The sequence below is a fragment of the Abramis brama genome, assembly GCF_963993115.1.
Source record: "Abramis brama genome assembly, chromosome: 20".
Taxonomy (NCBI): Eukaryota; Metazoa; Chordata; class Actinopteri; order Cypriniformes; family Leuciscidae; genus Abramis; species Abramis brama.
In genome coordinates this window covers 18940082-18968039 of record NC_139982.1, presented here as the reverse complement: position 1 = coordinate 18968039, position 27958 = coordinate 18940082, and the positions used below count along the sequence as shown (strand labels likewise).

The 27958-nt window shown below is 38.9% G+C and overlaps 1 protein-coding gene and 1 long non-coding RNA gene across 4 annotated transcripts in view; one reads left to right on the top strand and one right to left on the bottom strand.

Annotated features, from left to right (window-relative positions):
• Positions 1 to 21122, bottom strand: part of pot1 (protection of telomeres 1 homolog) — a 49175-nt gene extending 28053 nt beyond the window's left edge. The window contains exons 1-5 of one of the 3 annotated variants that reach the window (XM_084094527.1): positions 21059 to 21122; positions 19182 to 19235; positions 4904 to 5025; positions 3616 to 3694; positions 3086 to 3183 (exon numbers count right to left, since the gene is read on the bottom strand). In XM_084094527.1, coding sequence (XP_083950653.1) covers positions 3086 to 3183; positions 3616 to 3694; positions 4904 to 5023 — 297 coding nt within the window. In that variant the 5' untranslated portion in view covers positions 5024 to 5025; positions 19182 to 19235; positions 21059 to 21122. The remainder of the gene's footprint in view (positions 1 to 3085; positions 3184 to 3615; positions 3695 to 4903; positions 5026 to 19181; positions 19236 to 21058) is intronic. The other 2 variants (XM_084094529.1, XM_084094528.1) reach the window with 2 other exon arrangements.
• On the top strand, positions 77 to 1401 carry LOC311070589. The gene is made up of 4 exons (XR_014603693.1): positions 77 to 157; positions 638 to 694; positions 1215 to 1294; positions 1385 to 1401. It is a non-coding gene; the product is annotated as an uncharacterized lncRNA (long non-coding RNA).
• Positions 21123 to 27958: the final 6836 nt, after the last annotated feature.

The window sequence follows — 27958 nt, the reverse complement described above, 5'->3', positions numbered from 1 at the left end:
TGTATTCTGTCACGAAACTGCTGCTATTCCTCTGCTGTCGTCACTTCAGTGACGCTCGCGCTGCTCGCGCGTATCCACTGACGTCATCGGGTTTGAAAGTAACGGCTCCAGTCCTCTCATCAAAGCTTCCGCCGTTTGTTCGGCTCTCCGTTACAAGGTTTGTAAACTCGCAAATAAATACAGAGTCTACTCACTATATATTCAAACACACATATATATAAATTAAATTTATTATACATTATTACGTTTTTACAGTGTTTACCACTCGTTTATTGCACAGTAGGCCTATCTGGTATGAAGGTTTTAGCCGCGATGCTAACTAACTTTACGTTGATCTAATGTAATGAACAAATGGAAATGATTGACTTATTGTCTTAGATTGATTTAGTCATTCAATTCAACATATTCTGTACAACTGTGTCGTCAAATTTATGATATAGCCTATAATTTAGCTGATTCCTGATGTCATTGGCGTTTGTTATGAATAACAAAAGCAGGTTAATATAGTTTGGTCTGTTTTTGTTTAACCTAACTTTACTTACTACATGTGCCCTCATTCTCTCAAATAATTTTAAAGCCATTTACTGGTCAATAAATATGTTAAGAATAATCAGCTTTTTTTCTTTTGTATCCCCAGAACAACCATTACATTTCTAAAATAATCTGAACATTTCAGTGGCAACATTGAATTACAGTAAGTTACCTGCACCACATGCAAGTACTTTATTACTATGAACTTTCTCTGTGTGAAATTGTATTGTTTGACTGTGTACTTGTGTTTTTTTAATCAGTTATTCTCTGAAAATCTTCCCTCATGATCTCAAATCTCATTCATGTAACTCAGAAAAATAATATTAGGTTTGGTTCACAAATAATGCTATGCATTTTTTTCTTAGATCTTTATCATTTGCATTTGAATATATTGAATATATTTGAATATAGGCTACATTTTAACTCTGAATTATAACTTCAAGTTTAGTCTTTTTCGACAAAAAAAAAAAAAGGAAAAAGTTATTATATGGCTTCAGAAGACTTATAACACAACCCATAACACATGAGTTGTGAACTCATTGATTATTTTTAGGATCTTTTCTGGGACATTTTGAGCTTAACCATTTTTACATAAATTGTTGCATTGAATTGAACTAGACAAGTGTACATAAGAATGGTTTCCTGAATGATTTACACAATTTTTTTCTGCTTGTTTCATGCAGTGATCGGTAAGCGATCGGTGACTGGGGTTGCATTATGCCTGAGATCTGCTTTTGGGTTCCACAGACAGAAAGTCAAACAGGTTTGGAACTTCACAAGGCTGAGGAAATTATTTAAATTTCACAACTATCACTTTAATAACCTTACTAACAGTAAATTTTGTACTTTGCAGGGATCTCGGTAAGCTGAAATACAAGAATTTTGAACATGTTTGAACAAGAATAAAAATCCTCTTGTAGACCTGAAAATCACTGAAGTGCCTGGACCATCCACCAGAAAAGAGGAAAAATACACGGAAATCGAAGCTTCGGCACCTCTTCACTTTTCTAACTCTTTAAGTACCTCACACCAACTTGGTCCCATAGTGACATTTTTGACCACAAACGAAATTGCTGACCATGTAAATTCTTACTGAAATGACTGGAATTCACCAGTGAACATTCACAGAACAACAGATAATTTTACTGCACCTTAACTCTGTTATAATGGAAAATGTTTTCTGCTTGTTGTGACATAAGGAATACTGTTTCCGGGTCGAAGCCTCTACTTTACTTCCTCTATCTTGTTTCATGAGAATACTCAACCATTTATGAACACTGTTGATTCAAGTCACACATTTAAGCTTTTCAAAAGCCATAGTGTACATTACAGTGTCCAGTCTCACGGCAGCCCAGACTTCAACATTTTATGATTCAAAATAGCTGAATAACTAACCATCTAAGATTTCGGTATAGAGATAAAGGTTGGGATCATAATTTTCAGGAATATTACAGCACAATGCGTGTATATTAGCACCGTTCGTTTGTTTTTGGCATCTGATAGAGCTTTTGGACTTGGAAACAGTGATGACAGACTTGTTTTAAAGTTAAGTAAAGATGGACATTTTTAATTAATCAAAATGTAATTTTTTTACATTGATTTATTTCGTGGAACATATGCGTTTCCATGCATTTTGTTGAGATGTCTTTTCTTGTATAGCCTATTGTATATACATGGTTGATTATTCATGTTGCTTATGTATTATATTATTTTTGTGTATTCATTGATATTAATCTATAGTTAGCTTTTTTTCCGATGTGCATGGAAGTGTATGTATAAAAATGAATATCAAATATGTAATAAACAATTCTTATTTTGTATTTGGTTCAATTTGTTTATTATAATAGAAGTCAAAGGTAACCATAGTAACAACATGAAATAAAAAAAATAAAAAAATAAAAAAATGAAATTTGGTTCCTGGAGGCACCCACAGTGGTTCCACACAGTGCCTAATATAAGAGTTCCTCAGGAAACTTGTGTGGTTCCTCAGAGAACCACCCCTTTTTAAAGGGTGCCTAGAGGATCTACAGACGGTTCCGCCGGTGTGGCAAAGTGAAGAACCCCAAAAGGTTCCTCCAGGCACCTTTTATTTTTACAGTGTATGTTGAGTTATTTTCAGAGGACAATAAATATATACTGCTATACAATATTATTGTCCCTTGAGTAAATATACTAAAATGTTTGCTAAAATGTGAGGACTGTACTCACTTTTGTGAGATACTGATAAATACTGACATGAATAAAAAGCATGAAACCATGCCTTGCTAATTTTACCTAAATATTCACTGAATTTTGCTTCTTGCATTAAACATTCTGAATCTTTTGGGTATAATGACTATTTGGTCAAAATGCTGAAAAAACAAACAAACACAAGTGAGCCTTTATAGAGCAAATACACAAACACTGAGATGAAAACCATCAAGATCTACTTTAGCTATATGACTCTCTCCTCCTCCTCCCCCCTTTTTATATCTTGGCAGCCTGAAAAATATGTACATTTCCATATATTTTCCAAATACTCCTATGAATATTTTAAAGTTTTATAGAAGCCTACCCCTTGTCTGACAGACTGGGAGAAGTCCTTGGCCAATGTGCCAAAGAAAATGACGTTGATTGATGCATGTTCAGTGGTACTCTGAGGGAGGTCCTCCTCTGAGAAAGAGAGAGAAAACAGCAAGGACAGAATGAGACTGGCTACGCTTTCATTTCAAGACTCAAAATCTGCAGGGCTGAGAGCTAAAAATTATAGACATGAGTAAGTCTGAAGCATGCTTTGAAGAAGCCACTCCAGGCAATCAAATTGGCCTCATATTGTGCCTCTTTTCTCTAGATACATCACAGCATAAAACCCAGTGGCAGTATATTAGTTAACATTTTAATGGAGCAAAGCCATGCAGTCTGGACGGCAGATTTTTCTATACAAATCTTTTAAAACCCAAAGCGCCAGAGCAGCTTTAAACAGGATGCGAGGTGTGAATGCGAGACAGATTGAGTGTCACTGCTGACAAAACAGATCAGCTTGATATATCTCAAGCTTGTTCATGATCTTTGTCTTTGAATTGAAATTCAAATGGGGAAACTCACCTCTGATCTCAGCTCTAAGCATTTCGATGCCATCTTTCTGTGCGCAGGATATAACAGGACCTTTGTGAACCACTCTAGCCTATCCAGAGGAAATAACTCCAATAAGCACTTGAAGAACTGAATAGCAACAGTTATGAAGTATTAATCCACTTCCTCATCATATAACCTTAAATCAAATGCACAAAGAAAACTCTAAATTACATTTCAATTAAAGATCTGTGAGGATTGCTAAGTTTTGTTAAATGTATGATGTACTAGTAGTTCATGCAAAAGCAGTTGCACACTTAAAGTGAACATTGGCAGACCATCAATACAGACCAGACAATAAATAGAGGCATCCAATAATTGGTTTAACCAACATTTCTTACTGATATTAACAGCAGTTTTTATTCACAACATTTGGTGGGTCTCTAAGGAACATCACCCAGCAACGGTATTTACAGGAAATGCATCATATATAATATATATATATATATATATATATATATATATATATATATATATATATATATATATATATCTTTTTTTTTAATTTTAATTTTTTTTTTTATAATATTCATAAATTCTCAAAAATATGTACGGTAGTAGCCTAACAATTAGAAAGTGGCCAAAACAATTGAACATTTGATATTTTTAATATTTGTCTATATGAATTTTAATATATATATGTTATACTTTTGTGACCATTCAGATCTCAAAACAATATGGTAAATCATTATTATTATTAATTATGATATTTTAAATAATAATAATTATTAATAATAATAATAATAATAATAGAAATCCATTTTTGTTTACAAGTTAATAATAAATAATAAAAATATATAATTAAATAATAATAAACAATGCATTTTTAACAATTGTAACAAATTATTTCCTTATAACTCATAATATAACTCGTTATATAACTGCATATAATATTGGTATTGTTAAATGCCTAATAACAGATTGTTGTTGTTATTAATAAAATTATATATATTAAAAAATAATAATACATTCTTGTTTTTTTATGATCATTTGTATTCATTATTGTGTCAAAAAAAAGTAAACACCATCATTAAAATTTCCTTATCATTCATATAAGTTATTTAACTGCATATAATAATAATAATCTGCATTGTCATCAGTAATAAAGCAACATGGATTAAAAGTACAAATGATGTCTTGCTCTAATCAAAATGAATGCACAAAGTCAGTAAATACTACGTTTTGTTGTAATTCAGTGTATAAAGATCAGAGGATGTCTGCGGTTGTTAAAACAGAAACCACTGAAAGAGCGGCATCAAACCTTAACACATCTGTGCGAGGGGTCAGAGGTCACTGTGAGGCCTGTTATAGATGTGCGCTGGAGATGAGCAGGGACCTTGGCGTCTAGGTCAGATGAATCATTGACTTTTTGTACTGGCATGTCTGTAACAATAAGAAAAATAACTGCGTATGTTTCCAAGCAAAAGTAAAAATGCGTCATGAGAACTAAAGCAACATACTGTGCCAAAGTCACATGGCAGACCTCTCAGAAACAATTAAGTCCATGTGGCATCGAGCCACAAAAATAGACGTTTGAATAATTGAGAATGAAGAATTGCATGTACATGCGTGTGTCCTTGTGTTTGAACTGATAAACATCTACCTAAAAGCATCTTGAGAAAACGGTGTGGATCACAAATTATACTAATTAATTCTGAAAAGGCTACCGGTGCAGTTCGCCTTCAATCAGCGGAAGCAAACCTGAAATGAAAAACCTCTCGAGCGGCTCCACTGAAACACAAGCATGCACAACAGCCTATCCAGAGGAAACGAAGTTTCATTCTATGGACTGGATGAGCTTCTTGAAGACCTGAACATCTGGGAGAGCGTTCCATCGAGGGTCTTGATCTTTTATAGACCTTCTGGCCTTTACCGTCCTCGAGCACTGTAGAGTCTCGAATCTCGACCCCTCGTAAACAACATCTGCTGGACGCACGTGCAAAAGGGCTCTGATTTAATCTCTGATGAATCAAATCATAAAACAGGACGGGAGGTGTAAAAATTCATTTATATAATAAAAAAGTTCAATGCATTGATCACAGAATTTAATGATTGATTATAGTGCTGTAGCGGTGCGTCGATGACGTCGACGCGACGTCATATTTTTTGTGTCGACGCTTCTTTATTATTTAAAAATAAAATAAAAAATTGTACCATTCCCGGAGGTACAGCTCGCCACACACACCGCCCGCCGTGTTATTCTGTCATGTTTTCTCCCTTTCTTTCCAAACCGCGACAAACGCCAATCTCCTTTCTCTGCAGAATGTGATAAATCCGCTCAACCAATCACAGCGCACCATTCCACGCATTGTAAACAGTAACGGTGGCGCTTTGAATACACCCGGCATCCTAGTTTTCCTTATCTACTTTGCACTTTTTGATCAACAAACAAACAAAAAAATGAATACATTTGACGGCATTGATGAACCTGTGGTGGATTCTGCTGTAGGGAAGAAACGTAAGCCATCGAAATCTAATCATTTACGTGAGGAGATTAACAAGATGAGGCACGCGGGAGGAAGAGAAATGCCGACTGTTGCTTGTTCTCAGACGACAGCGTCAAACTTATGTCGAATGCTGACACGTTAACCCCAGGGGATCTTTTAAAAAACTTTCAATTCTTGTACTCAGTCAACGAAAACCGAGCAGGACCGAGCCATTTTACATCTGATCGCCGTCAAAAAATATCAGAAGGTATTTCTTAGCGATGGCTGATTGAATGTAGCCTATGTTTAGTCCAGTAACTTACGTGCTAAATATAAGATTAGTATTGACCGAGTTCAGAGGCTGTCATGTGGGTCAACTTACTTTGTTGTGTATTTTCAACAGTTTCAATATGAAAAATAACTTTTATATTGATTCAATGGATTAATTGCATTTAAAAAAAAACGTGTCATGAATTTAATGCATTTTTGGGAAAAAATAATCTGTTTTTATAATAAATCTTTGAAAATCAAAATCTGGATTTGAATTATTTATGTTATTATAACCTAAAGATGCTATGTGAAAGTTTGAAACAGAAAATAGTGGTTTTCATCTTGCCACTTTCTTGGTAAAGAAAATAATTTTTTTACTCAAATTAATCAAAATGGATTTATCACGTTTATACTATATTATTCAGAAGTAAACATTGTAGCTGACAGTGTGTTTATGTCAGAATGTTTATTTTTTAAACCACAACCTTCTAAGTGCTTCTTTTACTGATATATTTAACAATATCTTTTGCATTTCTCATCCAAACAACGTCAAACTTGGCACTGCACTTACTCGTGCCCAGACAGCTGTCGAGTTTGAAATCCATCGGAGTAACGGTTCGAGAGATATGCGAATAACAGACAGGATAATTAATTCAAATTAGTCGTTAGATTAGTCGACTAATCGATAAAATAATCGCCCGACTAATCGTTTAATAAATAATCGTTTACCCCAGCCCTAATTGATTATCATGCAATCTTAGATTCTATGAATCAGCTTGATTTAAAGATGGTCTTTATGCCCTATACATAATGTGGTTGTCAGAAAGTCCGTCCCGGAACGGAAAATATGCAGTGATTCATGACGGACTGATTTAAGAGTTGCTACTTCCTTCCAGCAGACTGATGCAATAGTCAGATCCAGCCGTGCTTCCTGATATTGTTCAATGTTGTGCGTTCATGCAACAAATGTGAGTAGTTATTTAAGCATTGTTTAGTCAACGCTTTGTATTTGTTATATTTGTCAGATGTTTAGCAAATGGCGATTGAGATATGCAAATGACGATCGCAGCGCGATCGCGGATAGCCGCTAATCATATGATCAGACACCTGCTGTTGTCATTATATGCTGCTTTATGCTGTATATTGGAGTTTATCGTATAATTTAATGTTTATTGTTATCTGACAGTTGAGTATTCAATTATGATGACTGTTTAGTCATCTGTAGATACTTGGTGAGGTAATTTGTGTACAGTTACATTGTATTCATAATTATATTCCTGTATTTATGTATTTACAGACCACAACACAACGTGATAGTCACTTACTGCCTGACAAGTTATTAAAGAGAAGTTTATGAAGATACTTTCCCTGTCCTTGATTCTCTTACCGGAATCACTGTCCATAATTGTCCGCCTACCGAACTGTAAATTACAAAAGGTTGCCAGAGGTGCGACTCTGCAACAGATTGGTCCTTCGAGCCGGATGTGGCAACAGTAAACAGTATGGACACAGCAGCTAGCGATGCATCAGAGACAGTGGATAGACCCAAGAGACAGAGTAAACTGCCTTCTCATCTGGGTGACTATGAGGTTGGCTATATACCTCCTGTGGACCCTCCTCCAACCGCTTCTTCTTGCTGTCACAGCCAACATAAGAGCCAATCGAGGAAGACGTCCCATAGTAAAGCCAGTTCTCGTTCCAGATCCAGTTGTTATTCTATTGTCTCTGGTGTGAAAGCTACATCTGCACTCACAAGCAGCCAGGCAGCCATAGTGGAGGAGAAAATAAAACAGCGGCAGTACAATGACCTACTTCAACAGATGGAGGAGGACACACTGGCAGAAATAGAGTACCAGAGACTACAAACCCAAGCTAAAGAGGCTCAACGTGCTCAGGAAGAGGCTCTCATGGCGAAGGAGGCCTTATCTAACCAGTTAGAACGACGACGCAAGCTGAAAAAGGCAGAAGCAGATCTGGAAGTGGCCAAGCTGGTGAGTTCCCTGCTCAGCCAAGACAAAAGTTTGACGGATTCAGAGCCTCAAGTATCACCAGACACAACTGGGCCACCATCACAGTTCCATCCTGCCAGCTCAGCCCACTCACCTGTATTGCAACAGTCCTCCTGCTCCCCATCTTCCATGCAGGTCACACAGCCAGTTCCAGAGGCACAGAGCACATTAAGGGACATACGCACAGTTCAGTCTACACCCAAGCTACCTCATTTGGCACTACAAGCGACTATGCCTGCACAAGTTCCAGCTCTCACAGCGCAGTTGTCTTCATGTGTAGTTACTCAATTCCAAGGGAGACCACCCATCGCATATTCTGGGGAAAACATGTCACCTGTCCCACAGGAGCTCAGCCCAGTCTCAATGCCACTACCTCAATGCAACCACATGCAAGCAGCAGCCACCCGATTTGTGACACCACACACAGATAGTGTTCTGATATCACAGCCTGTACTTCCTGTTGCAACCATTGTATCAACCTCAAATGTGAATACTCCGTTGGTAAGCCAGGTAGCCCCACCTATTAATCAGAATCAGATTTTTCCTGCCTCACAGCAGCGAGTGACAGTCTCATCTAACACACCCATCGGCCCTCAGCCTCATCCACATCCATCTGTTCCCCAAACTGGTTACTTACCTCAACCCGGAACAGAGCTTCTCATGGCAGCAGCCTATGGTATCCCTCGGCCCACACTACCAGTGTTTGAGAGTGGCACAGAAAGTGACTTTGCTTTGTTGAAATTGGCCTTAGACAATTTATTGAGTCACCATACTCACATCAGCGAGCAGTACAAATACCAAGTGTTACTGAGCCACCTTAAGTTTGCTAGTGCTCAGCAGTTGGCTAAGGCATATATGCACCACCCACAACCATACACGGCAGCCTTGCAAGCTTTGCAAGAGAAGTATGGTCAGCCCAGACAGCTTGTGCAATCAGAATTAGGTGCTATCATGAGTACTCCACCGCTCAGAATGGGTGATACCAATGCCTTTGATTCGTTTGCCTTATCTGTGCAATCCCTAGTGGGCATGCTGAGAACGCTGGAGGGACAGTACGGATATGAGCTGATGTGTGGTTCTCATGTGGACCGACTTTTGGGAAAGATGCCACCCGCTTACCGAGACAGCTTTGTAGAATACTGTTTGAGCCGTGGTATCCTTCAAACTGGTACAGATCGAACCTACTCTTCCTGACTTAGCGACTTGGTTACAAACGAAGTCACAAGCGAAGCGCATCTCAAGCCGAGCTGCTGCCATGTTTCAGTTTGACACAACAAAGTCATCTGTGAGGAGTAAAGGAACTCCATATCATCGAGAGCGCTCAACACCTGTACTTCTGACATCCGAGAAAGTTGCCAAGCCCTCTGAACTGGCCCAGACTAAAGCCATTTCCAAGCCAAAGCCTTACTGTCCTCATTGCGACAACCAAGATCACTTTCTTAACTCCTGTGATAAATTCAAGAGGTTGACCACCACCCAGATTGTCACCTGGATCACAGAGGGTAAACGTTGTTGGAAATGTGGTCGAAATCATCCAGTGGACTCCTGCAATCTCAAGCGGCCCTGTAAAGTCTGCAAAGAACTGCACCTCACTGTCCTACATGATTCTGTCAAAGATACTTCCAGAGCAGTGCTTATGGTGAGTTTGCCATCCACACAAATCTATCTTGACAGACCCAATCGCTCACAGAAAGTTATGCTTAAGGTTGTCAAAGTCCTCTTGCACAGTGGTGGCCAAACAATAGAAGCCCATGCTGTTCTAGATGACGGCTCAGAAAGAACAATAATTCTTCCTCCAGTAATTCAGCAGCTTAGGCCAGGTGAAACCCTTACTCCTCATAGGGTCTGATATGCCACACCTCCTGACTCCTATTCAGCCAGTACGTAGAGGAGCTGAAGGTGGCCCTGTTGCCATATGTACCAAGCTTGGTTGGGTATTGCAAGGCCCAATGTGTCCGATTCAGCCCCCTAGAGGCCAGCAACAATGCCTGCATCTAATGGCAGCCCCAGCACGTGATGAGCTGTATCAACATGTGGAGCGCTTGTGGCAAATTGACACCTTGCCATACAATGAAAAGCTGATCACAAGATCAAAGCAAGATCAACACTCCTACAACTTACTGCAATCTTCTACGGTCAGAGTAGAAGTAAATGGTGTCCAGCGGTATGCTACTCCGCTACTAAGGCGTACTCCTATCACCTTGCTCTGTGCAGGCAAGGAGGCTGGGCTCCCCAGTCTCAGAAACACTGAGAGAAAACTGGCCAAGAATCCTGAGCAAGCTCAAACATACTGCTCTGAAATTCGGAAGCTTGAATCTGGAGGCTACATTTCCAAGATAACACCAGAGGAGGCAGAACAGTCCACAGAGTCGTGGTTCATTCCGCACCACATGGTGCATCATAATGGGAAGGACCGAATAGTCTTCAACTGTTCCTTCCAGTACAATGGGCAAAGCTTGAATGAACAACTCCTTCCGGGGCCAACACTGGGACCGTCTTTGCTAGGTGTTATACTGCGGTTCAGACAGCATGCAGTTGCAGTGAGTGGGGACATAAAAGGCATGTTCCACCAAGTACGTTTGTTACCTGGTGACAAGTCGTTGCTGCGATTCATCTGGAGGAACATGGATAGGGAGGCTGACCCAGACATTTACGAGTGGCAGGTACTGCCCTTTGGTACGACCTGCAGTCCGTGTTGCGCCATTTATGCCCTTCAGTTTCATGCCCAGGAACACCAAGACACCATGGCTGGTTTAGCTGACATTGTGGAGAACTCATTCTATGTCGACAACTGTCTTCACAGCACTCCCCACCAAGGTGAGGCCAGGGCCATAATAGATGGGTTGCGTCAGTCCTTGTTAAAGGGAGGCTTTGAGATCAGACAATGGGCGTGCAATATACCATCAGTTCTCAAACACCTCCCATCGGAAGCCAGATCAGCTAGTAGCGAGTGCTGGTTGTCTCAGAGTAGCACTGACATGCAAGAACCTACTCTCGGCTTACAATGGAATTGCCTTGATGACACCCTCGGGTATAAGAATCGAATAGCAGAGCCTGTCCAGCCCACCATGAGGAATCTATACAAGACGTTGGCAAGCCAATTCGACCCCCTGGGTTTTATAGTCCCATTCACCGCAAGGGCTAAGACTCTTATCCAGGATCTCTGGAAGCACAACCTTAGCTGGGATGACCCTATCGAACCCCTACACCTGCGTGAGATATGGTCCAAGTGGGTTGCAGAGCTTTCCAGTATCACCAAAATACAATTCCCTCGAACTTATGCGTCTGGCGGTGCTGACACTCCTTCCACGGTTCGGGAACTCCATGTCTTTTGTGATGCCTCAGAGAGGATATATGGATCCGTGGCCTACCTTCGGATTACAGACGACTGTGAGAAAGTCCATGTCACCTTTGTACTAGCTCGATCTAGAGTGGCTCCTCGTAAATCTATATCTATGCCCCGCTTAGAGTTGTGTGCTGCACTTTCTGGAGCTCAGATGGCCAAAGTGATACAGACTGAACTGACTATTCCCATACACCACGTCACATATTGGGCTGATTCAACTACGGTGCTGCATTGGTTAAAATCAGAATCCTGCCGATACAAGGTCTTTGTGGGGTCTAGAGTAGCAGAGATTCAGACTTTGACAGATGTTTCCAGATGGAGGTATGTTGACTCTGCTCGAAACCCAGCTGACCATATTACTAGAGGTCTTACCTTGGCCGAAATAGCAGGTCCTCACCAATGGAGATCTGGGCCATCCTTCCTGACCGAACCACAGGATATGTGGCCGTTGACACCCAGTACGGAGTCAGCACCTGACCTGAGCGAGTTGAGAAAAGCATCCTTTGTTGGAGCAGTCACTGTCACTCCCAGTCCAGTGCCTTCAGACCTCAGTCAATTCAAAACCTGGAACGAGCTAGTTCAAGCTACTGTTGAGTCCTGTAATGGGGCGGCCAACATCACCGCCTTTGAAGCCACAATGTATATACAGGCTGAAAAGCTCCTCCTAGCACAGTCACAGTTTGATTCATTCCCGGAGGAATTCAGAGCTTTGAAAGCTGGAAAACCTATCCCAACAGACAGCCGATTGGGTTCTCTCGCCCCAGAGTACGACGAAAATACTGGTCTAATCAGAGTGGGTGGACGACTTCGTCGTGTTGAAACCCTGCCTTCTGATATCATTCACCCGATCGTCCTAGATCCTCAACATCAGGTCACAAAGCTACTCATCCAAGACATAGATCAGCAACTCCATCATCCAGGTGCAGAGCGAGTGCTAGCAGAGCTACGTCGTAGATACTGGGTGCTTAGAGGCCGTGAAGCTGTGCGCAAACACCAGCATTCCTGTCAAAATTGCCAGCTTTGGCGCGCCAAGCCACAGTATCCACAGATGGCCGACCTTCCACCATGTAGGCTACGTCTGTTCAAGCCACCATTTTACTCCACTGGCGTAGACTGCTTCGGGCCTTTTCGGGTGAAGATAGGCCGGCGCCAGGAAAAGAGATGGGGAATCTTATATAAGTGCTTGACAACCAGATGTTTACATCTCGACCTCCTTGAACACCTGGACACAGACGCCTTCCTCCTTTCTTTACGACGATTTGTAGCCCGTAGAGGAAAGCCTTTCGAGATTCTATGTGACAATGGCACTAACTTTACTGGAGGCGATCATGAGTTAAAGGACTCCTTTCGTCGAATGGCTCCTGAGCTGCAGGAACAACTGGCTAAACAGCAGATGCATTTTCGCTATAACCCACCAAGTGCCCCCCACTTCGGCGGAACATGGGAGCGAGAGGTGAAATCAATTAAGACTGCCTTGCGAGTCATTCTACGGGAACAATCCGTGCCCGAATCTGTACTGCAAACATTGCTAGTGGAAGTTGAGGGCATACTCAATTCCAAGCCCCTTGGCTATGTCTCATCAGACATTGCAGACCTGGATCCTGTCACTCCGAACCTGTTACTCATGGGACGTCATGATGCTTCATTGCCACAAGTCCTTTACGACTCAGACGAACTCTTGGGTAAACGCAGGTGGAGACACAGTCAAGTATTGGCCGATCAGTTCTGGACTGCTTTCATTCGTTGTTACTTACCAGAACTACAGGGTAGACAGAAATGGAGATCAGATGGTAAAGAAATTGCAGTGGGACAAGTGGTACTCCTAATCGACCATCAACTCCCACAAGCACTCTGGCCTGTGGGTACCGTGACAGAAACCTATGCCGGGGCTGACGGGAGGATTCGGACAGCCAAAGTTCAAGTCAAAGGCAAGATGTACACACGCCCTGTCGTGAAGCTGATTCCACTCCCTCCAATGAGGGATGATGATACAGACCCTTCTGACGGCCTTTCTTAAGGAATACAATTATCCTGACTGATAATTGGGGGCGGCTATGTCAGAAAGTCCGTCCCGGAACGGAAAATATGCAGTGATTCATGACGGACTGATTTAAGAGTTGCTACTTCCTTCCAGCAGACTGATGCAATAGTCAGATCCAGCCGTGCTTCCTGATATTGTTCAATGTTGTGCGTTCATGCAACAAATGTGAGTAGTTTTTTAAGCATTGTTTAGTCAACGCTTTGTATTTGTTATATTTGTCAGATGTTTAGCAAATGGCGATTGAGATATGCAAATGACGATCGCGGCGCGATCGCGGATAGCCGCTAATCATATGATCAGACACCTGCTGTTGTCATTATATGCTGCTTTATGCTGTATATTGGAGTTTATCGTATAATTTAATGTTTATTGTTATCTGACAGTTGAGTATTCAATTATGATGACTGTTTAGTCATCTGTAGATACTTGGTGAGGTAATTTGTGTACAGTTACATTGTATTCATAATTATATTCCTGTATTTATGTATTTACAGACCACAACACAACGTGATAGTCACTTACTGCCTGACAAGTTATTAAAGAGAAGTTTATGAAGATACTTTCCCTGTCCTTGATTCTCTTACCGGAATCACTGTCCATAATTGTCCGCCTACCGAACTGTAAATTACAAAAGGTTGCCAGAGGTGCGACTCTGCAACAGTGGTTCAGGATTTTTTTTGTTATATGATACAAATCTATAATGCATATTTAACAGTTTACTTAATGTCTATTTAGTTTGAGTTAGTTGTGTTTTGTTCAGTTAGTTTGCCAACATTAAATAATTTGTATTATATCAATAATATAATGCAATAATCATTTATATAATCTTTTTTTGTTAATATAAAGCCTGATTATTTTTGCCAATGTCTCACTATAGTGCACAATTACCCTTGTGGAAAAATAAGTAAATTTTAGCCTACAAACTACAGAGACCGTAATGAGACACTGTGATGGAAAAAAATATGAGATGGAACAAAAAAAAAATGTTTCAATAATTTTGCGTTCTATTGCTAATGTTTTGTGTTCCTCAGAGAAACTTTCCGTTTGCTTGCAAAATATTTGAGTTCTTTGGGAGCAAAAGCAAAGATTCTTGGGAGGGAACACAAACATGTTGCGTTTTGAAATATATCTTTTTTTTTCTCCCATTTCATATTTTTTCCACCACCATGTCCCTTTAGCGGCTTCGTAACTTTAAACATATTTTAAAAGGAATATACTTTAGCGCAAACTGAATGTTATGTTTTCAGATACTTCATTTCATGTTAAATTGCAATTAATGATAATTATAGTTTAATCAGAGTTCATTCATAATCATTATAGTTTAAATTTAAGCTCATAAAGATGTACTTAAGTTAAGGTAATTTCATAATTCAATCGTCTTTGAAATATGATTCAAGTTTACTGTCAAATGTAACGAGAAGCATTTATGGTATATACTTTTAAAATATACTATCATGACATTACTATTGAAACATATAGGTCATGATTTTAAATATATTACACATTTGTAATGAAGACATATTTGCAATTTTAGTTCATCTAAAATATATTAACTTTAAATGCAATGTCGAATAACAATATAGTTAAAATTATAATCAAGTACTTTACATGTGCTTTAGTATGTTAGTCAATACATCAAAATGTACTTCTTTAAAACATGAATAAAAATTAGAGATGCACCGAAATATCACCGAAAATTTTCGGTTTCGAGTCGAAATCAGTGACCGAAACAAACGTTTAACTAGCGCTTCTCGGATAGCATGTTTTGACTGTGCTCAGTGTCAATTTCGTGCACACAACGTGGATAAGCTGCAACAGTTAAACATGTCAGTTTTGTGGACACTAGCTCTGGATTGACAATATTAGTTTCTTGATTTTAATCGGTAATGACATGTTTTGTTGTGTTATGTTATGTCTAAAAAAATCTTTTAGTTTGTTCCGTTTTCCGTTGAAGCGTTAACAAAACTTCACTAAACATTTGTAGCTCGCCAGCCTCGCCTGCCATCAAATAATTGCAAAAAGCTTTGTGCTTTGTTACTTTATTATGAAATTCAAACAATAAATGGAAAATGGCAGCACAGATCAAGCGCACATGAACCAACATTAATTTAGTGATCAAATGTAGCACTCTTATGGAAATATGATAATATTTTGAGTGTTTATTATTAAACAAGTTTGATTAATTAATTGATTATAATTTATCATTTATTTTCCGTTTCAGTTTTCAGCCTAATGCATCCTGAATTTTAAGTTTCGGCTCAGAATTTTCATTTTAGTGCATCCCTCAAAAAAAAACAATTATTTAAAATATACTTTAAAGAAAAACTTTTAATTTGACATTATTACAAAGTGCACTTTTTAAGTGTGTGCGTTTTCGGTAATTATGAATCAATCAAAACTGATCGGATTTTTGCCCAATTTCTGATTTCACAATGCATTGCATAGTACGTTTGCAACCAAAATCACATGTCAGAACAAATATTTACACCTCTAAACAGACCATAAAGAGCAACAGAGCAAGCTGGAAGTGGAACCAATGGACTTCAAACCTGCCGGCTAAGCCTCAACTCTCTTGGCAACACTGAGTAATTCGGGACTCGATTTGGATGAATCTTTTGAAAACACCACCTGACTGGTGGCCCCCTGTTAATTTGAGTTAGAGGCCCCTGGGTAAAAGTGTGTTAAACTGAGTGGGCTTATGGGTAAGACAGTCTCCATTTTCACTGACCTTGAAGAGTGTTTTTAAATACACCCAAAATAAAGCTTCCGGGTGAAAGAAAGTCCACCTCTGACAGGACATCTCTTCGGATCGAAAAGCCGATAAATCCAACAATTTACACTTCACTGAAAGCACACTGAATGATTCTTAGAGTTGTTTAAAAGGGTTGGAATTAATCATGTCTCCTCACCTCAATTCAAAACTGAAGAACCATGACATTAAACAGTGATAGAACTAATGTTTGCATTCCCAGTTTCAAATATGTCCCTGAAAAAAACCTTATTTAGATGTCTTGGCACTGCAGATATATTACACTGCACATTTTGATCCAGTTGTGCTATTCGCCCCAAGACTGCGTACAGAAGACATCATTACACAGGGCATCAGGATGAACCGTAGTGATGTTGTTTATGTAGCGCTTATGAATATTCCTACGCATTTCTCCCAGGCACTCCAAAAAGGAAATTGAAACCTCCGAAGTGGAACGGAAAGGAACTAAGCCTGCACAAAGTGAATCAGGCTTTACTGTTAAAAGCACAGAATTCAGGAAAAGACAGAAAAATCAATACATTGTGTGTCTAATTAATTCCTGAAGGGATTTCTCAACTCCAAACAAGAATTAATTAACCTAGACCGGATATTTTTTTTCCTCCTTTTTCCAAAATCATAACCTAAAAACACTATGATTCAAAGTAAATACACCATTTTACACCACAAACATCACAGCAACACACAAACAGTTGCATCTTGAACAATCTGAACATGCTTGATGGACAACAGTAGAAAAAATCATTTTTAAAATTCACTGAAACTACTCTAGTTCTAGTGATTTCTGTTAAAGGTGCCATAGAATGGATTATTTTATTATTTTATAATGTTTCCTGGGGTGCCCTTATAATGTTAGTATGTTTTTTAGATCAAAATTTGTTATAATTTAGAAATAAAAGGCATATTTCCTAGCCTGATTTCATCCATTGATTTGAACACTCTGTTTGAAGGGGCGTGTCTGCTGTGAGACTTCAGTGTTGTTGCCCACTGCTGTGATTGGCTGACATGCTTGCATATGAAATATCTGGCATTACATGTAGAGCTATCTGGAAAACTTTTACTATTACAGCTTTTATATGTTTTTACTATTACAGCTATCGGGATTAACGAATCATGATAAGTTTTTTTTTAAGTATTTAGATCTATTCCCATCACATAAAAGGTTTCAGTGATGAGCACTGAGCAGATGACAGCCTGTTGATCGCGTGAATGAAGATCTTATCACTGCAACGCGATATACTGATGCATAAACAGTGTTGAACGACTTTGAAAGAAAGATTATCTGTCTGAATTTGAACAATTACACATCAGAAATTCACATAACCCACTGGTTCTCCAGAGGCTCGGATGAAGGAGCAAAAAAATATTTTTGTGTTCATTTGTACAACCAAACACTGAGCAACTGCCATGCTTCGTTCGCTCGTTTGCAAGCCATGATGTCTCTCGAGGAAAAAACAATATCGCGCTGGATCTAGATAACACAATGTAAATTATCGTTAATAAAATCCCTACTTGCCGCTTGCGGGAATATAACGTTAGTTGAAATTGCCCCCTTCGTCCGTTTGAGACGCCGAGAGAAGCCTGGCTGCTTGATATTGTTGTAACAGTCCGTGGTGAAATGGGCAGAGCAACTAAACAACTTCGAATTAAACTGTAGCGGTATCCGATTATAGATAGATAGATTATAGATAGATCTGCCATTTTCCCTATGATCCTCCTCCTGCTTGTTTCTTCACCTGCAGAACTTCTGATGATTCGGCTGTGCAGTTTCGCCTGGCACTGAGCATGGGCTGGCATATGCAAATTTTTAGAGGCGTACATATTAATGATCCCATCGGTTTCGTCACAGTTGGTGTTATGTGGAGATTCGCCCGTTTTTCAGGGGTGTTTTTCAAAAACGAGATTTAAATAAGAAAGAGAAAACTATGGTGTTTGAGACTCACTGTATGTCATGTCCATGTACTGAACTCTTGTTATTTAACTATGCCAAGATAAATTCAATTTCACATTCTATGGCACCTTTAAGTCTGGCCAAGAACCACCAACTTAGGGTGTTCACACTTGTAGTTCAGTTCTCTTGGTTCGGACCAAAAAAAGAGAATTATACATTTAGTCCTGGTTCGCTTAGCATTCACAGTGTCATTTTTAACACCAGACCTTAAGATACAAAACATAACGAATGAGGATAAGGTCATAACCTGATTGGACAGATTTTATGACGTATATTTGAGATGAAACTTACCTAACATCTAAACAGCTTGATGGTGTTTTTAGCCCCCAATGGCTCCTTCCAGGCAGCTAACCCTAACCTCAACCTTAAACCTACCCATCCCCTCGCTGCCTGGAAGGCGCCGTTGGGGGCTAAAAACACCAAACACCATCTAAACAATGCTGTGTTCTGGGCTAAATGTGCATTTGTATACGGTGGTATTTTTAACAGCTGAGAACTCAGCTGTTTTAAACACACCCTTAAGGCCTTTCACACTGACAGACGCAAATGTATGTTGTGATGACACTCTTGAATCGAAACAATAGATCCGTATGGTGCCATTCTCACCGGGCGCGATCAATCACAGCGTGATAAAGCGAGATTTTTTTTCCAATGAGTGTGTGATATCCCCCCCCCGTCACCCCCGTCACCCCGCAAAGAAACAAGCCGTCAAATTAGATTTGAGCTTACCCGAGCCTCTGCTGTTGCACAAAAGTGTGAGAGTTGAGGCGCTGTTTTGAAAACCTGTGTGAACACAGAAGAAAAATATTCCAGAAGAGAATGGGTGTTGAGTGTTATCACTGGTGCCTGAGAACAGATTTATTCTTAAATGTTCTTTACATATCATTTCTAGAAATGCTGAGCAGGTGTAGCGTTCAGTTTATTATAAAACACTACAAATAATGCGTGTATGCCCATTATTTAATTAAATTCCCAATATTTATCTTAATTTATGCTGTGGTTAAAGCCAAATGGGAAAACCTACGAGATACATACATGAGGAAAAATGTATTCTCGGTCAGCGCCACCAATCGTGAAGGCGTGAATTAGCTAAAGGCAATCAATCGCTTTGCGTTCACTGTGAAAAGGGTCTTAAGTTAAGCCGAGCCATCAGACCAATATGCAAAGCAACAAACTGTAGCCTAGTTCATTTTTGAGGTTGACCGATTGATCGGCACCGATAACAGATTGCTGGAACAATCGATTATCGGCAAAAATCCATACCGATTGTCGGGTTGCGTCCGTTGCTGGAGCGGCTGAGAGGGGTCATTATACAGTTCGAGAGCGGTCTCTGGCGAAATAAAAGCCATCACTGATGCCTCCTGGAGTTTGTTTTGACACATGTGCTGCACATATCGGGACACTTCAGATACGGATAATAAAAAAGTATACAGTACACTACCATACATGTTTTCATATCATTATAAAGTAATACATTTGTTGACTAGATGCTGCATTAGTGAAGAACAGCAGTATGTTTGCCATTGAGGCTAAGAGGATTCTAACTTTAGTAGTACCTCAATAATTTTGCCATTTGTCTCACAATTACGTCTTCATATGTCATAATTATGACTTAGTTTGTCATAATTTCAACTTTTTTATGTCATAGTTTTGACTTTTTGTCATAGTTTTGACTTTTTATGTCATAGTTTTGATTTTTTATGTCATAAATAAGATTTACTAAAGCATATTTTTTCTTACGTTTTAGAAATGGGCAACCATATAATTCAGTCTTGTACAAAAAGGACTTTTATGCGTGATACAATGGTTGTAGACTTAAGCATATAGTGCTTATGTAAAAATGCCCAATTTACAGAAATGGACACTGCATAACTATAATTTGTTTAGACTGGAAGAGCAAACCCTTTCACACATGCATGGCCCTGTGCTGTGTTTAAATGGATATATTAGAGTGTAAAAATAGCAGAGCGCTTCAGGAACATGGTAATGTGACCCTATGAGCTCCTGTTAACAAAACGCTTCAGTAATAATGCCAACATCTCAACAGCTAACGTTAATGTTAGAGGAAACAGCTCCTCAGGCACAGTTACCACAGACACAGACACACGCTAAACGATAATGACAATGGGGGAGAAAGAGATATGGTCCACTTTATCTGGCGAGGTAAATGTTGCTTAGCTGCAATAACTGCTGGCCTTTATGTAATTGAGTTTATACATTGACGTTTATGCAGAAGAGCGGCTGTCAATGGTAACGTTAGCGATATTACACGAGCCATCAACATGAAACAATATCGCTCGCGTTTAACTTTCACATTAATCACAATTAATAAAATCTAAAATCTTTATATTAGGACTTTCTAGACTGCAAGAGTATAAGACGTTTCATTGCAGTATGCATTTCTTAATGCCAAGCAAATGGAGCCGCTGTAGAAGCAGCATAAATGTAAAACACTTGCACTTCTGAGGTAAACAACAGTTACCTTCTGCTCTAGCTAACTGCTGCTTAAGTTACTCAATGCAAGCTGTCTGGCATATTCATTCCGCATATATAATTTCTTTCTGACAGCTGAAAACTACTGCATACAGCTGAAATGTCAAACTCACTGTGTTCTCATGCACCGCACGCTGTTTCAGCTTCCTCCTCCTCCTGAAGGTTTGAATGGACGGCGGGCGCTTAATGTACCGGATATTACGTCACTAAACCTTGCATTAAAAACCCGCGGAAATCATATCGCTTGGGAGCATAACTGTAAAAAAAGGGAGCAATACATTATTTATAGCCTTATTAGCCTACGTAAATATTTGCTTTAATACAGTGGTATTTATTTACACTGAATACCTTTGCTAACTTATGAAATACGAAAGCAAAACATTATTCCACAACATGGGTTATATTTGAAATGTATGTTGTTTTTGTGTAAGCTAATATAAACTGTGAACCAATTATGAAATCGTAAATAATGGAAAAGTTAACATAAAAAGCAAACATTGGATTTGGACAACAGATATGGTGAATGATGAATTTATGAATAAATAATTAGGAACATAATGTGATCAGGTTAAGAAATTAACCAGGGCTTGGTAGCAAAAAAATATCAGTAAAGATATATAGCTTTTTTAATATAAGCAAATGTCCCATGATGAATTCTTTTTTTTTTTTCTTCTTTTTTTCTGATAGCCTATATTTCACTGTAAATTTTTTTTTTATTATTATTATTTTTTAAATACAATCAACATGGATGTCAGACAAATGAAAATTGCTTAACTTATTTTGATGAGTTATAGCAATGTAAAAACATGTTGTCATACCTTATTGACCATGTAATTTTTACAGTGTTATTAATATTGTATGTGTAGCTGCATATATCTGTTTTTACTGTCTTTTGCTTACATAGCCATACAGTATGTAAAGTTTTTTTTTTTTTTTTTTTACTTATCCCGTACTACGGAGTACGGAGCCCCTGAAGGGACCTTTGCAAAAATAAGAAATATACAGACTTTCGCGTGCTCACGCGTTACAATTTCCGGTTTGCGTTATAGTGTCATTACTACAAATGTGGGAATATGGATGAGATGAGAGTGTGCTTGGAGCATGCCTCCAGAGATTTGTCTTATTATAGGGAGATGAGAGGGTCTGTGTCTCTTACCATCGGAGAAAGTGTAACTGCTTACTTGGATCACACCAGAGCCGTTGAACGGGATCACACCAGGCACCTCAGTGGGTGGCAGTGACGTCAGTGCACGCAGTTCAAAGTTTTATGACAGTCAGTTTCTTGTGGAATATTAGCGCGTTGGTCTTGTGAATAAATGTTCTATATTTGGTGTTATATCGCTAGTAAAGGTACAGTAGGACTGCATTGTTTGTGGACTGTGCTTTACTGTGGGAAAAAAAGCATGCATATCTATTAGCTGTAAAGTACTAGTCATCGCAGGCCGCAAAAAAACTACATTTAAGATTACACTAAAAACTTAATTGTGATTTAATACATATTTAATTCATTCAAAATGTTTTTATACCATCATTCATGACAAAGCGTTATATCATCATTATTAAGCACACAGCAGTTGACACAACACTTCATGTTTTATTTCAATTAAACAACATACAAATATTTATCATTAAATTCATGTTGTCTTTATTCATTAAAATGCGTAATATCAGCGTCATACATGCAGTTACAATTTAAGTCTTATCATAACTGGTAAAACCTGAAAGTCAAAGAAAGAAAACATCTGTATTTTATACTTTCTTCAAACCATATACAATATCACTCAATATTACTATTAAATACTATAATGTCGCAAATGGATCCTACCTGTCGCGACATTCCCTTCTTTGCATTCTCTCATAAAATAACCTTTTTATCATAGTAAAATCTACATAGCCTATCATTCCCAACAAAAGTAAGTTTCTCGTGAGCACGCAATAGTTTTCTCATGCGCAAAAGTTTCTGGTGCACACACGAAAGTCTGTAGATTTTTGCACAGGTCCCTTCAGGGGCTCCGTACTACGCTGTAGGTCCATGAACAGTAAAGTAGTAGCCTATCAGTTCTTTAGATTAATAAGGCTGACATGTATATATTGCTCCTGAAAATGTTTGATTATTTGGAATTTATTATATAAGGTTCATCTGTTCTCCATTTAACCATGTTTCAACGCATTTCTGGCACATAACCGTGGATAATTGAGTCCTGTGCTAAGCTGGTCTCTGTCTGATAGGATGTCGCCTCTGGCTACTTTCTTGGCATTGCTGCATTGAAACTCAAAGACACTGTGAAATCATATAAAATGTCAGCCAGGATGCGCCTGCCCTCCAGCGTCCCACCTGCTTGATACTGAATCAGGTTCCTCTCTGTATCCCATAGGATTCTATGACAGGATCCCTGTATGAGTGAGCCAGGATTCTCAAAGATCTTACTCAAGGATGTCTGCCTGCTCAATACTAGATTAAGATTATGCAAGCACATGCTATAAGATTCTTGGCTGGCTGTTTGACTGACTCAAGACCATGATCCTGTTAGATTTTGGACACAAGGGGCTGCCATTAATGAGGCACAAATAATGTGTAAACCAGACACTTTTCCATATAGCACTAATCCGATTTTTCCATCAGATGTGTTTGTAATTTACACCTTTTCGTGATCAGGCATGTTAAATGAAAAAAGCAACAAAAAAATATATGTAAATTGGTCATTTGCAGTGGCATTCACAAGAGAATGTTATCTAAACTCTAAAATCGTCATGAAACGGAAGTTGCAATAGTCTTTTCTTCCATATTGTCTCATGAGAGAAACTGCTTCTCAAACAAGAACAAATGTAGGGCAGGATTTTGTCTATCGGTGATTGATTGAATGGTTCGTGGTTTGCTATTGCTGTGGTTTATAGACAACCTCATGAATCGTGAATGAATGACTTGACATGATCATTTTGGTGCACAATATATCTTATGGCAATACATCGTTTCTAGATCTTTCTTTGTATTAAAAAACCAAAACAATATTGACTAAGTAAACCATAAAGCACACTGTGATGAGAGAAATAGTATCCGTCTGAAGTTTGTGCTGTGTTTAGTTCGTGACAAACAAGTGAAGACAGGTTTTGGCTCATTTCACACTTATAGTCTTGTAGAACCTATTCACACATTCTCACAATCCCCAAGCTGAGACACTGGGGATATGACTGTATTTCATGGGTATCACATTTTTATTTGTCTCTCCTCAACAAACTTTTCCAGGTCAAAAAGTACTGAAGATGACAGCCAATTGTAAGGCTTTAAGCTGGCCAATTAGGTGATGCAGCATTCTCTCAGAAGTCTGCTTGCTTTCGATTTTTGGTTCTTGTTATGTAAAATGTAAAAATTATCTGTGAAAAAGTATAAAAAAGACTAGTAAAAAAGTAGCAAAGATAATATGCTATGATAAATAACAGATTAATTAAACGCTATTGTTTTTTATTAAATGGAAAAAAATTTTTTTACAGTTGCAATACTGTAAATGCTTGCAGCTTCTTCTGATTGGTCCACGGTTTTAAAAACTGACATTGACAATTCTTATTTTTATATGGAATATTGCAGTACGTACTACATATTGCAGAACTTCATAATCTTTAATCAAAATAACGTCCCCTCCATTTTGCAGTGACATCTCTTCTCTTCTCTTCTCTTCTCTTCTCTGATGATGGGGTTACTGGCGTAAACCACAACCATCAAACCATCCAATCAATTCCCCATGGATTTATTATAGTCAAATCAAGTCCCGCCCAACATTTTTTCTTGTCTGAGAAAGCCGTTTCACTGCATTAAAAACGCAGTACTCATGTGCGAAATGCTGAATGGTCAAAGATGTCCATCTAGCACGTTTACATAAAAACAATTAAAAAGCATGCAGCGCAATACGAAAACGCCTTCTCTATGAAGTAAACCCTATTTCTGTCAGGACAAAAATATGATTGACAATTAGCATACAGTTTGGATTGGCGGTATGGTTCCGTTCTGGGCGAGAACTCCCTGCGCATCCATGCAGCCTAGCATGGATAAGAGCAGGGAGAGCAGCAATAATCCCCCTTGGGGTAAACAGAACAGAACCAACATGAAAATTTGCAAATATATTTAATTCAAGATTTTAAAGTACAACATTATTCGATAATTATTCTGATTCAAGGGGAATCAGAATGTCAAATCCTGACTGGGCGAGAGGAGGAGCTGGGGATGGAGGAGGGTAATTAGCTCCTGAGAAACGCGATAGCTGCTGATAATACTGAAGGAGCTTATATATGTATATGGTGATAGGCGTCATATTCCTATAGGTAGATGTGGATCAGCTGAGGGTCAGCTGATGCAAGCTTGACTAACGTGACCTGCCAGAACTAACGCTACGCTTGATTTATCCCACTTAAAAGGCAAGTATTAAAACGCACAGGAAACAGACTTTGTTTTCAACAGATGTCAGCATTTCACCTTGTCTGATTCTGTTGCAAACATGCTTTCAGTCCCAGCGATGTACAGAAGATGAAGATGATCCATTTAAATAGCGCTATTTGCGGTGTGCAGAATGGAGACCGCAAAATTATCCATTTACAAGGAATTTCCATGCAAGCGATTTTTTTGATTCAATAACAATTGTCAAGTGAATGTTGATGATGGGGTGTTGAGGGTCCATTTTCAGGAAAGGAATCAACCTGTATGTTTTTGTGGAGTCAATTAGCATAAGGAAGAATCTCTCTCAGGCTGAATAACTCCAAAGCATACAAATAACTTGCCACTTACATTAGTATACCTGACAGACCTCGGGTCCTATAGTCGAAATCAATACAAATGGAGTTTGTCATTTTGGGGTCATCACATGACTGCATGCAGGTCTTGGGGTTCCTCAGAGCATCAACACCAGAGCCTCGGAGACCTATTATGAGCAGCCCCTGGACAGAGGTTTTGCTTCCAGCACTTTTCTGATGAAATGCCGCATGTTTATGGATAGTAACTCTGTGGTGGACACATAATGAGCCCATGGAGAACACAGGCATCTGTCAGCGCTGGGCTTGTGTGTGTGTCCATATGTGACAAATATGAAAGAGAGACTAAAGAGACGGAGACTGAATGAGACATTCCAAGAGACCAAGACTCTTGTGGACAGCAAATTCAACAGTCAAATGGACACACACTACACCTATAGGGAAATTCTTGGCTTTGTGAAAAAAAATAATATGCAGATTGTACTGCCCTGTTTGTTACTATGAAAGCTTGTTTCCGTCACAGAATAAAAAAATGTAAAAATATTTTTTTTACATCTCGCAATTCTGACTTTATTTTTCAGAAATGCGAGATATAAAGTCAGAATTACGTGATATAAAGTCGCAATTGCGTGTTATAAAGTCAGTATTGCGAGATATAAACTCGCAATTGTGAGTTTATATACCGCAATTCTGACCTATAGGCCTAACACGCAATTGCGAGTTTATATAGGCTATCACAATTCTGACTTTATAACACGCAATTGCGAGTTTATAGAAGCTATCGCAATTCTGACTATAGGCTATAACATGCAATTGCGAGTTAATATAATACAATTTTGACTTTATAACTCAATTGTGAGAGAAACCCCCCCCCAGAATTCTGAGATAAAAAGTCGCTTTTTTTATTTTTCATTCTGTGGTGGAAACAAGCTTCCATATCATATGGACCATACCGCAACCCAGTCTCACGGCAGTTTGTGACATCACGAAATGTAATCTATTGATTTGTGTTCGTGAACACGGATTTCCCCTTTTTTTCGTGTCACTCAGCACGACTTTCAATCTAATGTTTTTCAATAGGAAGTATGTCGTGTCTGCATCACGTTTTTCTTTCTGCCAATCTGGAGCATTGTTTTTTCTCATTTGTCATTAATTTTTTAAAGTGCTACATTACTCAACATTTAATCAGACATTTTTTGTTGTCCTTGTTTTTATTGCTTTATATTCTGTAGGCTTCTCACCATTGTAAACCATCGTCCGTGGTTCCTTCCAGTCAAAATATAGTAAATATAGGCTATTCAATTAAAGCAGCACTATGCAGCTTTGCTGATTTCTTCGCTGTTTTCTCGCTTTTTGCTCGCGGGTTTCTCTATAGAGCTCCCCCTAGCTTCAGAATAGATATCTGACAACACTGTCGTCAAAACTCGTTGGTGACTCTCCCCCCTCCCATCTTCTCCCGCTGGTCATGTGCATTTGTTGACATGCGAACGCACAGAGCCATGTCCACTGAGGTATGTATGATACACAGAAGGCTAGCATATAAATGTTTAGATAGTGTATGTGTGCAGTGCCGTAAAGCAATACGTTACATCGCGAGACCTGATAACACGCGATACTTCCTGACACTGAGGCCGCCGGCCCAAAGTTGCAAGGGTGGTTTTTCGGCTCACAGGCGCTTGGGGGGTGCGAGAAGACCACCATTCAACCCGAAAAAAGTCATATAACTATTCCAATGACTCCGAAGCTGTTCGGTTAAGGTAAAAAAGTTACTTAGTTCACCTTTAACGAGACTGCAGAGTTTAAACAATTTAAATGGTTTCTCCTTCAGTTGTGAGAACGGGGGATTAGTTTTGGATATTAATTTAATTAAAATCAAATAAATTAATATAATTTAATTAATTAGTTGACGCCAGCATTACCCATGAACCTCAGCATCCGTTGCTGTGGAGACGGAGCCAGTCCGCTTTGCGATTGGGTGATTTCTTCAGCGATTTCTCATTGCGCTCAAACCACTGTCCAGGTAAGTTATGAGGTTCATAATTAATGATCACGTTTTGCTTAAATGTTATAATTGATGCCTTTCTTTGTCATTAGACTAGATGGTTTACATGTTAGGGCAACGAATTAAAGCCCGACCAATGGTTTCCTTGTTATCAGCAAAAAAACAAACAAAAAAACAAAAAAAAACTCTTGTGAAATATAGGCTTGCTAAATGGTTAGCTAACTTCAACATAAGCTAACTCTCATTATCTAGATGTAATTTTCTCTCGAACATC